General features: G+C 42.5%; 1 protein-coding gene across 6 annotated transcripts in view; it reads right to left on the bottom strand.

The window, feature by feature from the left end:
• Positions 1-12,906, bottom strand: part of BDP1 (B double prime 1, subunit of RNA polymerase III transcription initiation factor IIIB) — a 61,920-nt gene that overhangs the window by 36,675 nt on the left and 12,339 nt on the right. For 4 of the 6 annotated variants that reach the window (XM_064140876.1, XM_064140879.1, XM_064140880.1 and 1 more), the window contains exons 7-17: positions 11,734-11,828; positions 10,708-10,762; positions 9,961-10,104; positions 6,720-6,995; positions 6,366-6,546; positions 5,161-5,317; positions 2,667-2,743; positions 2,057-2,195; positions 1,817-1,893; positions 1,165-1,324; positions 664-746 (exon numbers count right to left, since the gene is read on the bottom strand). In XM_064140876.1, coding sequence (XP_063996946.1) covers positions 664-746; positions 1,165-1,324; positions 1,817-1,893; positions 2,057-2,195; positions 2,667-2,743; positions 5,161-5,317; positions 6,366-6,546; positions 6,720-6,995; positions 9,961-10,104; positions 10,708-10,762; positions 11,734-11,828 — 1,444 coding nt within the window. The remainder of the gene's footprint in view (positions 1-663; positions 747-1,164; positions 1,325-1,816; positions 1,894-2,056; positions 2,196-2,666; positions 2,744-5,160; positions 5,318-6,365; positions 6,547-6,719; positions 6,996-9,960; positions 10,105-10,707; positions 10,763-11,733; positions 11,829-12,906) is intronic. The other 2 variants (XM_064140878.1, XM_064140877.1) reach the window with 2 other exon arrangements.

Raw genomic sequence — 12,906 nt, 5'->3', positions numbered from 1 at the left:
ACTCTACAACTACCTGAAGGGAAGATGTAGTAACGGGGAGTTGAACTCTTTTCCTAGGCACCTTGTGACAGGACGAGAGTGCATGGTCTGAAGCTGTGCCAAGAAAGGTTTAGGTTGGACAACAGGAAGCACTTCCCCACAGGAAGGGTAATTAGACACTGGAATGGACTGCCCAGGGAGGTGGTGGAGTCACCATCCCTGGAGGTGTTTAAGGAAGGACTGAATGTGGCACTTAGTAACATGGTCTGGTCGATGTGGTGGTGTTAGGTTATAAGCTGGACTTGATCTCTGAAGCCTATTCCAGCCTTGCTAATTTGTGATGCTGTGATTATAAAAGTTTCTGAAGGAACTTCCACATAATCGCTGAGGAAATTTCCAAAACCTGTAACACTGTCAGAAGTGAGAGGAGTGGCAAATTGCTATGGAGCAGCACTTCTTAGGAGGAAGTTCTTCACAGAGAGAGTGAGAGCCCATTGGAATGGGCTGCCCCAGAGAGGTGGTGGAGTCACCATCCCTGGAGGTCTTCAAGAAAAGCCTGGATGAGGCACTTAGTGCCATGGTCTAGTTGACTGGATAGGGCTGGGTGCTAGGTTGGACTGGATAATCTTGGAGGTCTCTTCCAACCTGATTGATTCTATGATTCTGATTTTTTCACGTACTTACTCAGATATTGTCTCCAGGCCTTTATCATCTTTTCCGGTAGCTCCTTCACTGATAGGACCAGAGCTTTTGCTTGGGTCAGTGTACTGAAGAGAAACACAACATGAAGACATCAACTCTCCCACACAGCTGAAGGACAGTGTTACTCCCTCAGATCAGCTAACTGTTCCTAACAGGACACAAAATGGATTCCTTACGGCAGACACAAACTCTTGCAGGGACATCTCACGGAGCCTGATAGGTGCAGCAAAATCCAGATCAAACAAATGAAGCTCTCTTTGCTGCTGGACATGAAAGATTATTGGCCCCTAGAGTCTGTGTGATAAACCCTGAGCTCAGTCCCCTAAGCAATATCACACTGTCTCTGCAGGGTAAGCAAGTGGCTGATTTCTGGTCATATTCAGGTATAAAAAGGGAAAGAAAGGAGAAGAAGGTAATGTGATGTTGCACCCAGCAGCTTTTTAGCCAACACGCTATCTCCAGTTACTTTACCCTGTTAAATACCTTTCTGGTTCTTCTCTTAGGCCATGGATGAGGCACTTTGTCCTCTTCTGCACCTTTCCCAGGCTCTTCTCTCCTCACAGATGCTTTGGTAACATGAGGCTTAAATCTCTGCCGACGTCCTCTTCCTACAGCCTTTGCAGCTACAGCTTCTTCAGATTCTCTGCACAAAGGAGGCACATCACTGACATTTAGTCCATAATGTCCCAGCCTATGGAATAGTCGGAGGGACCATTTACACTGCTTACTTTACTGCAGTTGGGTTGTCTTTGCAAGGGACTGTACAAACTTAAGCAAAGCATCTTCACATGATGGCCTGTGTTCCTTCATGCATGGAGGAACTTAACTACATTGCACACTGTGGCTGCTTCTGCAAGTGCTGGAAGCAGGGCTATGAGCTGGCAGCTAAGCATGGGAGGAAGGCATAGTTATTCCTTCTCTCCATCAAAGCACGCTTACTGCTTCAAAAGGCAGTTCTTTCCTCACCTTCCAGAACAGAAGCACTTAACATTCCTCCACAGTGCCCCTTGATATTAGCCAAGCAACTGAGGATGTCACATTGACTTTTGTCTTTTTAGAAGCGTTCTATTGACAATAAATCAGCAACTAGAGTCAGATAACACAAGGAGGCTGGGAAAGACATTTCAAAACTTACTGAGATTTACTTTCCAAATCCATGGTCTCTCCTGCAGTGGCTTCATCTTTGTTTCTTCTGCTGTCCTCTGCCAAACACTGGAATTAAGGCAAGGAATATTGCTCTTGAACAAGCCTGATGATACCTCACAAGCAGTTCCCAGAACACTACTTTAATTAGAGTACAGCTGATTATAGCTGATTTATTTAGAGTATCAGCACTGGTCAAAATAGAGCACCAAGGGAATAGCACACTTCTCACCTTCTCATCTGCATTCACAGGGACTGGAGCCAAAGCCTTCATTTTCTCCTGGGGTGCTGCATTTCTCCTTCTAACTGATCTCTCTGAGCTGGACTGAGGTGCTTGAACTTTCTCTCTCCTTCCTCTCTTTCTATTTTTCCTGAGGATATTAAAAAATGGTATACATTATCACCAAATAGATATTTACAAGTCTTATATGGTCAAAGACGTACCTCAAGAGCACAGCAGACTGGATGGTAATGTAACAAGAGAATAAACTGAGTTCACTTCAAAACACTTCAGCAAAGCATTACTCACAGTGAAATAAATAAGGATACCTCTTCTCCTAGGGATGCATGATTGATGTCATTGTGAACAGGTTTACAGATTTCAATAGTAAAAGTATAAATCTGCTCCAAAGTAGAGATTTGATTTACATATCAAATTTTGCACCTCCTACTGTCTCTCCATCTGCTTTGAAAGCCATTGCACTAACAAAGTGTTGTTTGAAAACACCTTGTCCTACTGCCACAATCCACAAAATCCACACAGTCAATCAGAATTATATCCAAATTAAGTGAGAGGAGGCTCAGCTTAAGTAACACTGCAAGGGTAAACCAGCTCTACTTACATGATTTCAGACTGTGAATCACTTTCTGATGCACTCTGGCTTTCCTCCTGTCTAGGTGATTCCTCCCCCTCTTTTTTCTGAGTAAGTAAAAAAGAAAAAAGTTGCAGAGAATACATGGTAAGTGTAGAATAACTCTTTGCTGTAATATGAAGAGGGGGAAAAAAAAAGGCAGAAACAAGGTTCACAGGATGGTGGTGATTCTATAAAGTGACCACCAGATGTCAGCCGGTCCCAGAGGTGGTTGCCCAATACAGTGGCCAGATGGCTTTGGAATATTGCCAGGGATGGAGACTCCACAGACTGTCTAGATAACTTGTGCCAGTGCTCCACCACCCTCACAATGAAATGGTATTTCCTGATGTTTAGAACGATCGTTCTGTGCTTTAGTTTGTGCCTACTACCCCTTGTCCCGTGGCTGAGCACAGGTGTTGAGAGCCTGACTCTCGTTTTACATCCTCCCTTTAGCTTTTTATATAGATACTGAAAAGAAGTTCCCTGAACTGTCTCTTCTCCAGGCTGCCCTGACCGTGCTCGTTCGGCTTCAGTACCTTCACCACCTTTATGGCCCTCTGAGAAGCTGTCTCCAGTATGTATGTATGTGTCTCTCATACCAGGGAGCCCAGAAATGGTGCCAGTACTCCAGCTGTAGCCTTGGGGAAAGTGGTAATAGGGAGTGTGTGAGAGAACAGGGAGGAAGGAGTGTTCATCTCTCTGTCCACGAGGCTGCGCTCTTCTAGACTGTTCCTAGGAGCAAGGAGCAAAGCTCCTTTCCCTCTGTGCAGCCCTCAGCATGCCCTGAAGCCTAGGACTGTTCCACCCCAGGAGCAGGACTTTGCACTTGCCCTTGATGAACTTCATGACCTTGTATTTTAAATTTGTGGAAGCTGATGAAAGACTCCTTAGGCAGTACCAGCTACCATTATTTCCAGGTCTAGTATTTATTTTTTTTTCCCAGATAGCACTGACTACTACTCAAAAATTGGGGTAAAAAACAACCGAACAAACCAAATCAAAACTCCACAGCGTACCAAAACAAAAAAGTGAAACAAAAAAGTGAATCAACCAAACAACAATGTGACAGCATAGCAAAGGAATCACAATTACAGCAAAGTTTTTATGAAATCTATTCAGCAAACTAAGGCAAAATCCTACTGCACAAAACCATTATTTCCCTAAAAACATTATTTCGCTACTTCATTTACCTCTACTATAATAACAGCAAAAATAAATCTAAAAGTAGTAATAGAATCAGGTCTCACATCACTGGTCTGCTGAGTATTTCTGCTATTTTAGTGATTATGTTAATATAATTCTACAGGAAAAGTATCCACAACAGGGCAAGATAAGACGATTTTATTGCTATCACATTTCTGACTGCAGGCATTTACTATTTGTGAAAATCTCAAGTAACTGATTCTCCATTAACATGAAGACATGATTTGAAGTAACAATCCAAACTAAAGGTCAAAGGACATAAAATTTGTCCATCACATTAGAAAAATTCTAAGAGAATCTCTCAGAAAAAATCTCTCACCACAAAATATAGCCATAAGATCTTAGAAAGCACAAAGTGATGCACTCCTCCTCTGCACAAGAATTAATACATTCAAAAAATTACAGTGATGCAGGGATAGAAGCATGATCAGAGAAATGGAACTTTCTCTGTGTGAGAAGAAATGTAAGATTAGGACCCTTCATCTTAAAAATGATACCTTTAGAGAGAGGGAAAAGCAGCATTACAAGTAAGAATAGCTTGGACATGAACAGGAACATCACAATGCAAGCACAGGCATCTGCAGCTTCAGGCGTCTGACTGAAAACAGTCCCAGGAATACACTTCCTTTGTTAAGCAAATGAAGAAAGAAATGAATTCTCAGCTGTTATATGGAATTCATCACAAAAGTACAGGCAGAGGCTAAAAAGCAGCTAGACACTCTCATAGGTAAGAAGTGCATCCAAGGCTTCAGAAGAAGCTAGATGCCATCTTAGGCAGTTTCTAAAATCCCACTCCTGCTCAAAACATACCTGAAGAAAGAGTCTTCAGCTCTGGGTCGGGGTCCTCTCCTGAAACACCTCTCAGCACCTCTCTGCAGCCCGTATGAGCAGAGCACAGTTTATACTGCTCTGCAGCTGCACAGATATCTCAATGCTTGTGCTACTTAAAAAAAACTTCTCTAGCACTTCTATGCCTGCAGAATCTTGCTTCAAGGTTTCACTGCTGATACCAGACTGCTTAACATCTTGAAAAACTAAACTGTTCAACTGTTTTGTCTAAGAGATAAGCGAGGCAGGGCACAGTATACTCTGAGTAAATATAGTATGAGAAACAAGTTGTTAAGGACAACCAAATCAATAGCCTTTAGCACTTGGTGATGTTCTCAGGCTTGTTACCCATACAGAAAGAATTTATAATATGGCTTTGACTTAAAACGACACTTTCAGTGGTAAAGAGGAAGATCTTTGGGAGAAAGACCTACAAGAAAAACAAAAATACCTTTGTTTCACTAGTTTCTTCAGATTGTCTTTCTTTGCCTCTAGTCTCTACAACTGTTAACTCTGAAATCTCGCTTTCCTGTAAGGTACAGGAAACATCTTGGGTTCTCAGTTCAGCAGAATTTGTTTCTAGCATGACATCACTGCCATCTTCAAAGCTGAAATCAATAAAAACACACATAAAAAGATTATACTGTGGTATTTTAATTAAAAAAAAAAAGGCTATTATTGTTTACAGCTAGACCAAGTTGCACAGAAAAACGATGCAATTTTGACATTAAATAACTGCACGTGTTCTAAAGAATCTGAAAAGTTTCATTTTTACTTGCAAGGTATGAGCTTTAAAACAACTTTTACACTTTTGCTATGCTCTTTCAACGAGATTTAAAAGTCCCATCTGATTATTGCAGCTTAGACCAGTTTTTAAAACAGATTTTACTACCATAAATGCTGTATGCTAAGTTTTTCACCCCTTGATTTAAGGTAGCAACCTATGCTTAGTTTAAAGACAGATACTGCTCCTTCATATGTTTCTCATGAGGTACTCAAGCACACAGAAGTTTCTGGGAATCTGTGTGATGCAACAAATAATTACAATATAGCTAATTCACACACTAAATCCTGAAGCAGCAGGAAGAGCTTTGTAACAGTTTACCACTTTCTGACGTAGTAAGTTTGGCTTAAAAAAAACCCAAACAAACCAACAACCAAAAAGGCATTTGCTTTCTTACTAGCAGGAGAATGCCCAAACCTGAAACTAGAAGCCTGCCTCCCACCTAGGTTGCACACAAAGTCCTATCAACACTTCTTTCCCACAAGAAGAAACAGCATATATCACGTGTACAGCAACACTACTGGATAGCATTACCAGCAGTGTTTTGATGAATGTACTGGGAGTCAGGATAAGCAACAGTCGTCATGAATGCTCTGGAAAAATCCAAGTGAAAGCTGCCTGGTGTAGGACTTCTGTATTCATGTACATTTATTTTGCACAGGCTGTGCATCAGGGCAGGGAATATACCCAGGGTAACTTAAAAAGAGCTTAGTAAGGCAATGTTTCTGAGGACAGAACTCAGATACCAAAAACCTACTTCTTCTCTGCCACTTAACATGAGAGTAAGCATGAACAAAAATAAATGTTAAAATTTAAAACTTGTTTCTAAATTGTAATTTATTTTGGCCTAAGTTTTCCATTGTAAATGTTACCTGCATAAATTGACAGAGTTTTCTGTCTCCATTCTGTGATCTGCTGGTAAGCAGGACTCTGATCTCTCTTCCCTTGTAACAGCAGTCTCACCTTGATTTCCTTCCATAACACTATTCATCTCTTCTCCACCTGCAGTGTGACCATCATTGCTGGCATCACATGGCACCTTCTTTTCTGCTACTGAAGAATTATTACATCAATTTAAGAGAACTTTTCTTGGCTAAAACACAATGTTTAGACATAGTAAGAAAGCTGATTTTGAAAAGTATCATTTTACAACCTCCCAAGGCAGTTATTTTGGAGGTCTGTATGTCTTTATACATATTTGAACATTTGAAAGTGAGTACTCTTACTTTTCTTAGAGGATTTCACTTCTGCAGCTTTTGAAGGGACAGATGTTTCTTCTAAAAGATTCTCCACTTCTTCTTCAAGATCATCTTTTCTCTTTCTCTTCTTCTTCTTTTTTGTTAATGCTGGCTCTAATGCAGTCTGTTCTGCTTCTTCAGAAATACCCAAAGATTCTTCATTTTCCTTCTCAGCCATCACAGCATCTGCTTCTGCATCAGAAATTCTGTCTTCCTGAAGATCACCTTGTTCATTAGCAGCTTCTGTGTTGGTATTTTTTGCTACTGAGACAACAAGCATTCCTGCTTAACAGACTGGTGGAATAGTAGGAGCTATAAAGCACAGACATTTCCACTAGCAACACCTTGTGAAGTCATACATCCCTGCCAGGCTTATGAGCAGGTCCACAAAATGTCTGCTAAGTCAGATAAACTTCAGCACAGATCAACACAAAACATTCAATATAAGGGACAACACTTCACCAGGGTAAAGTCAATATAGGATGTAAAGCCAGTGCAGTAAATATTTGTGTTCCTATACTATTAGTGTGTGACAGAGTCACTTTTGGATCCAGGAAAAACAGGCATTGCTGTTCCTGGAAAGAATTATTATTACTGCCACTGAGAAAGAGGTGATGATGGCAGCCATTGACTGGTGGAGCCAGGCTCTGCCCTCCCTGAAACAGAAATGGGAGCACCCATCAGGAAGTCCACCGGATCAGGGATCCCCTGCATTCTGCTCCTGCCAGGCCAAAGGCAGAAGCCTAAATGGAAAGTTAATGGAGGTAAGTTCATGGATGAGGCACCAGGAGAATTTCCTCCTGGCCCACCTTCAGGTGCCTCTGAACAACAGCTGTCAGGCTCTGGTTGAAAAAAGAGCAGTCAGATGAGGATGTGGATGATGGGCAATGCACACCAGAGCTGTTTTCTATCAGAAAGGCTGATTGCCCAGATCATGTCCATATCCACAAGGATGAAAAGAAGGCTGTAGTTGTAGGTGACTCCCTCTGCAAGGAACAGAGGGTCCAACACACTGGGCTGGGTAGACCCTCCTCATAGGGAAGTCTGCTGCCTCACTGGAGCCTGGGTCAAAGATATCACTACTGCACTTTCTAGCTTGGTACACTCCTCAGACTATTATCCATCACTGATCTTCCATGCAGGTCGAGAACAAGCTGTGACTTCTAGTCCAGGAGTGATTAAAAGAGATTTCAGGGCCTTGGGAGGGTTTGTGATGGAATCTGGGTGTAGGTTCCCTTTTCTCTCTCCTTCCAGTTGAGGGCAGTGACACTGGAAGGAACACATGAATCCAGCCTATAAACACATGACTCTGTGGCTGGTGTCACCACTCCAGTTTTGGGGGTTTTGACAATGAGATGGCCTACAAGGTACCAGATTTGCTGGTATCTTATGGAAGACACCTTTCTCAAAGGGGAAAGAGGGCTTTTGCTCAAGAGACTGCTGGGCTGATCGACAGGTGTGAAACTAGATGTGAAAGGAGAAGGGGAAGAATCAGGCTTGCCTGTGACAAGCTGTGGGATGACACACAGGGGTTAGAGGAATTGAGGTGCCAGTAAGGATTTTCACCATATTGTCCTGAGGCATTCTGGGAACACTGCAGCACGGAGATAAGCAAGGGCCTTCTGAGGTAGGGGACAACAAGAAAATATCTGTAGGAGAATTAGAGGGTGTTTCTCTAAGATGGTGACAGAGCAGCAGCCCAGTTGAAGTGCCTCTCCACCAAAACAGCAGCACAGGCAACAAACAGGAGTTGGAAGCTACTGTGCTGCTGGAAAGCTACAATATACTGGCTGCTACTGAAATGTGGTGGGACAAATTCTGTGTCTGGAGTGTAGCTGTTGATGGATACAATCTGTCCAGAAGTGACAGGAGGGAAATGAGGGGAGGAGGTGTTGCCCTCTATGTTAATTAATAGATGGAGTGTGAAGAGCTGTCCCTGGGGAATAGCTGAAAGCATGTTAAAAGCTGATGGGTAGGAATTAGAGACCAAGGCAACAAGGGGAACCTTGTGGTTGGTGTCTACTCCAGCACACTTGATCAAGGGGAGCCCATAGATGAAGCTCCTTACTCCAGCTACAGAAGGCATCATGCTCACAGGCTCTTATCCTGCTGGGGAACTTGAACCACCCCAACATCTGCCTGGAGAAATAACAGTTAGCTGTAGGCAATCCAGAAGACTCTTGCAGTGCCTCCATGACAATTTCTTAAGACAGGAAATAGCCCTGCACAAGGACATCTCCCAAGGTGGGTAGAGTGTTGATCCGCTGGAGGCAAAGAAGGCTCTGCAGAGGGAACTGGGCAGGATGGACTGATAGGGTTGAGGCCAGCTGTAAGGCATTCAACCAGGCCAAGTGCTGGACCCTGCACCTGAATCACAAAAAAAACATGAACACTATAGATATGGTGCTGAGTGGCTGGAAAGTTGCTTGGCAAAGAGGGATCTGGGGGTAGTGGTCAACAACCAACTGAACATGAGCCAGCAGTGTGCTTAGGTGGCCAAAAACGCCAGCAGCATCCTGGCTCATATCAGAAATAACATGGCCAGCAGGACCAAGGAAGTGATTGTGACCCTGCACTCAGCACAGATAAGGCTGATTCTGACACTCTACACAAGGAACACAGATGGAGAGGGTCCAGAGGAGGGCCACAAAAAGTGATCCAAGGGCTGGAAGATTTCTGTTATGAAAACAGGTGGGCTGTTCAGCCTGGAGAAGAAAAGGCTGCATGAAGGCCTTTTAGTAGCCTTTCAGTAATTGAGGGGGTCCTACGGCAAGGCTAGGAGAGAACTTTTTACAAGGGCCTGTACCACTAGGACATGAAGCAGCAGTTAGAAACTAGAGCAGCATAAACTCAGACTGGACATTAGGAAGAGGCTCTTTGCTATGAAGGTGGTGAAATACTGGAATAAGCTGCCCAGGAAGGTGGTGGAGGGCCTATCCCTGGAAACATTCAAGGTCAAGCCTGATAACAGTCTGACAAACCTAACATAGGGATGTCCCTGCTTACTGCAGAGGGGTTGGACTAGATGACCTTTAAAGGTCTCTTCCAAACGAATACATTCTATAATTACATGACTTTATGATTGTATGATTCTGTTGTTAATGGCCATGGTGGTGTTTGGTTGATAGTTTGACTCAATGATCTTAAGGGTCTTTTCCAACTGAAATAATTCTACAATTCTTGGCCACTGCTCTGAAATGCTATCTCAAGCATTCTTCTTAGGAAATACCTTTTGGCTTCTTCCGAGGCCTTGATGGCTTCTTTTCCTTTGGCTTCTGGCTTTTAACAGTCTTCTGCTTTCTCTTTTCTTCATCTGCTAAGACTTTCTCAAGCAGCTGGGCAAAGAATTCAAAATCAAAGGGCCGCTTTTCTTCTGTCAGATTAAAGCCAAGAAATATCAGAGATCACAGTTAATTACCTTTCCAGGTTTTAGTTGTACATGACATGGCACTGAAAAGCAAAGGTTACACAAATTTAAACTGAGAATACCTTCTGGATATATTTTTTGCGTCACTTGAGCAGGGATTGGAGTGGACATACATGGATTATGGTGGCTTGGTTTTAAAAAATGAATAGTAAGAAGGCTATAGACAAATACACAAATTGTACCATGGCACAAACAATGTGTTAACGTGCTGCTCTGGGACTTCTGTAGCTCATTCAGACCACACAAAAATCTTCAAGGATTCTCAATGCAGTAGCTGTGCTAGGAATGCCCATGAATCAGAAAAAAAATCACCAACTAAAGTTTGTATTAATCTTATCTATCAGATACATAGAAAAGACAGAAAATAAGCCTAAAGGTCTCTACTGTGAACAATGCTTGTTATAAAAGCCTAACATCCCTCAGCTTCTGAACTCAACTGTGAGCAAAAACTTTTAATTGCAATAAATTGAAGCAAGGCAAAGCACAAAGATTATCATGAAAAGAAATTACTACCACTTAGTGACTCACTGCAGGGTAGGGTTTACTTACTGAAAGCTTTGTCTATCCTCCATCCATTAGCTTTTTCCTCACGTTTGAACTTGTTCTAAAAGCAAAGGGATAGTTGTCTCTTTCAGTGAGAAAGAAATGCAGCAACACATTGCACAAAGTAGCAGATAAAGCTTTTTTCAATGCAACACAATCTTCTAGCAGCTACAGTTGTTAAAACTTAAAAGCATGCTCAAAAAACCTAAGTTGGCAGCAAATTTTTAAGTATGAAATCTGTCAGTATGGGACAATAAGGGAATAATAGGGAGGAGGACTCAAGTGAGAAGTAGCTGGGGTGTTTTATAAACATGGGTATCACACAAATTGTTTTCTGTCCTTGTGTGGTGAGCAAGCAGAACATCGGCTTGTTGAGAGACTTTGCATTCAGATAGAGTATCTCACAGACTCAGTGGCACCTTACAGAGTATGTTTGTGCTCCCTGCCCAGCTGAGGGGGAAGTTCTAAGCACAACAGAAAATGCTGTCTGCAAGAATCTCTGTACACTGGTGAAAGCTGCACTGGGAAGCTTTTTTTTTGTTTTGCTCTGTAGCAAGTTCTTCAGGGCCTGTCCCACCCTACCCCTTGCCTTGTGTGCCTCCATCAGGTTCCTGCATTCTGCCTGTGTTGGCTCACACAGTCATCAACAGATATCACTAGTCATATTTCTTATTATTAGGTATTTTCTTATTTTCAATACCTTATTCCAAACTAAGCAGGGTTTGAAATATCAAAGGTTTTCCCAGATGGATACCACAAAAAAGGCATCATAGAAGACCCTTCACCAAGCATCCACTGATACTTGTTAGCATTTTTTTCAGTTAAAACAAAACAGGTTTTGTAGAGATGTGTTTATCACAACTAAACTCAGCATGGTTCAGATACTACCTGATGAACACAGGTATGAAAAAAGCACTGCTACAGAACCAACTGGCATAAAAATTATCAGTTCTAATAAAGGAAGCATAGGAATAGCAAATGAGTAACAGGAAAGTGAAAACAGAAATGGTAGTGAGTGCTTTAATATTTTACCTTAATTTCTGCTCTGGCTCTATGAGGAAACAGCCTTCCAATCAGGGAGAAGTCTGTTCCTACCATACTGATAGCTAGAAAGAACATATCTGTTTCTGGAAGAAAAAAGAGGACAGACATACTTAAGTATTTAGTTTATCATTCTTGCTGTCTAAAATAACAGCTCTGACACTTAATGCAAGGAGAGTAATAGCTTTATCTGCTGTGGCTACAAGTTTATTTGAGGTGGAATATGTAGGTTATAATCCTGAGCACCCCTACTGGCATTTTCTGAATGAGCTGTTAACAGAAGAACCATGTTTTCTGTCGTGGAACTGCAGAATGTGAAATATGTTTTGTAAAGCTGGTGAATCAAAGCTGACCAACTCCAAACTGCCAAAGTTCATTGCTACTGTTTTTGACCTACAGTATTCTACTAGAGAAACTGGCAGTTCATGGCTTAGACAGGTGTGCTCTTCCCTGGGTAAAAAGCTGGACATGTGTGCCCAGAGAGCTGTGGTGAACACAGTTAAATCCAGTTGGTAGCTGATCACAAGTGGTGTTCTTCAGGGCTCAGTCCTGGGGACAGCTCTCTTTAGTTATCTTTATTATAAAGATCTGGGTAAGAGGACTGAGGGCAGTCTAAGTTTGCAGATGACACCAAATTGAATGGGAGTGGGGATGTGCTTAAAGGTAGAAAGGCTCTGCATAAGGACCTAGACAGACTGGATTGGTGGACTGAAGTTCAACAAAGCCAAGCACTGGGTCCTTCACTTGTGTCACAACAACCCCAAGAACACTCCAGGCTTGGGGCAGAGCGGCTGGAAAGCTGCCTAGCAGAGAAAGACCTGGGAGTCAGACAGCCAGATGAAGATAAGCCAGCAGTCTGCTCATGTGGCCACAAAGGCCACCAGAATCCTGGCTTGGATCAGAAATAGTGTGGCAAACAGGACTGAGACAGAGATTGTCTGCCTCTACTGAGTACTGGTGAGGCTGCACCTTGAATACTGAGTTCACTTTGGGCCACTCACTCCAAAAGGGACATTGAGATGCTGGAGCATGCCCAGAAAAGGGCAATAAAGACAGTTAAAGATCTGGAGCATAAGTCTTGTGAGGAGCAACTGAGAGAACAACAGCAGAATGAGCGCTGAGGAGAATCTTCCTTTGATGGATATGGGAAGAAGCATCACGACA

The sequence above is a fragment of the Pogoniulus pusillus genome, chromosome Z, assembly GCF_015220805.1.
Source record: "Pogoniulus pusillus isolate bPogPus1 chromosome Z, bPogPus1.pri, whole genome shotgun sequence".
Taxonomy (NCBI): Eukaryota; Metazoa; Chordata; class Aves; order Piciformes; family Lybiidae; genus Pogoniulus; species Pogoniulus pusillus.
This window is presented reverse-complemented; position numbering and strand designations above follow the sequence as displayed.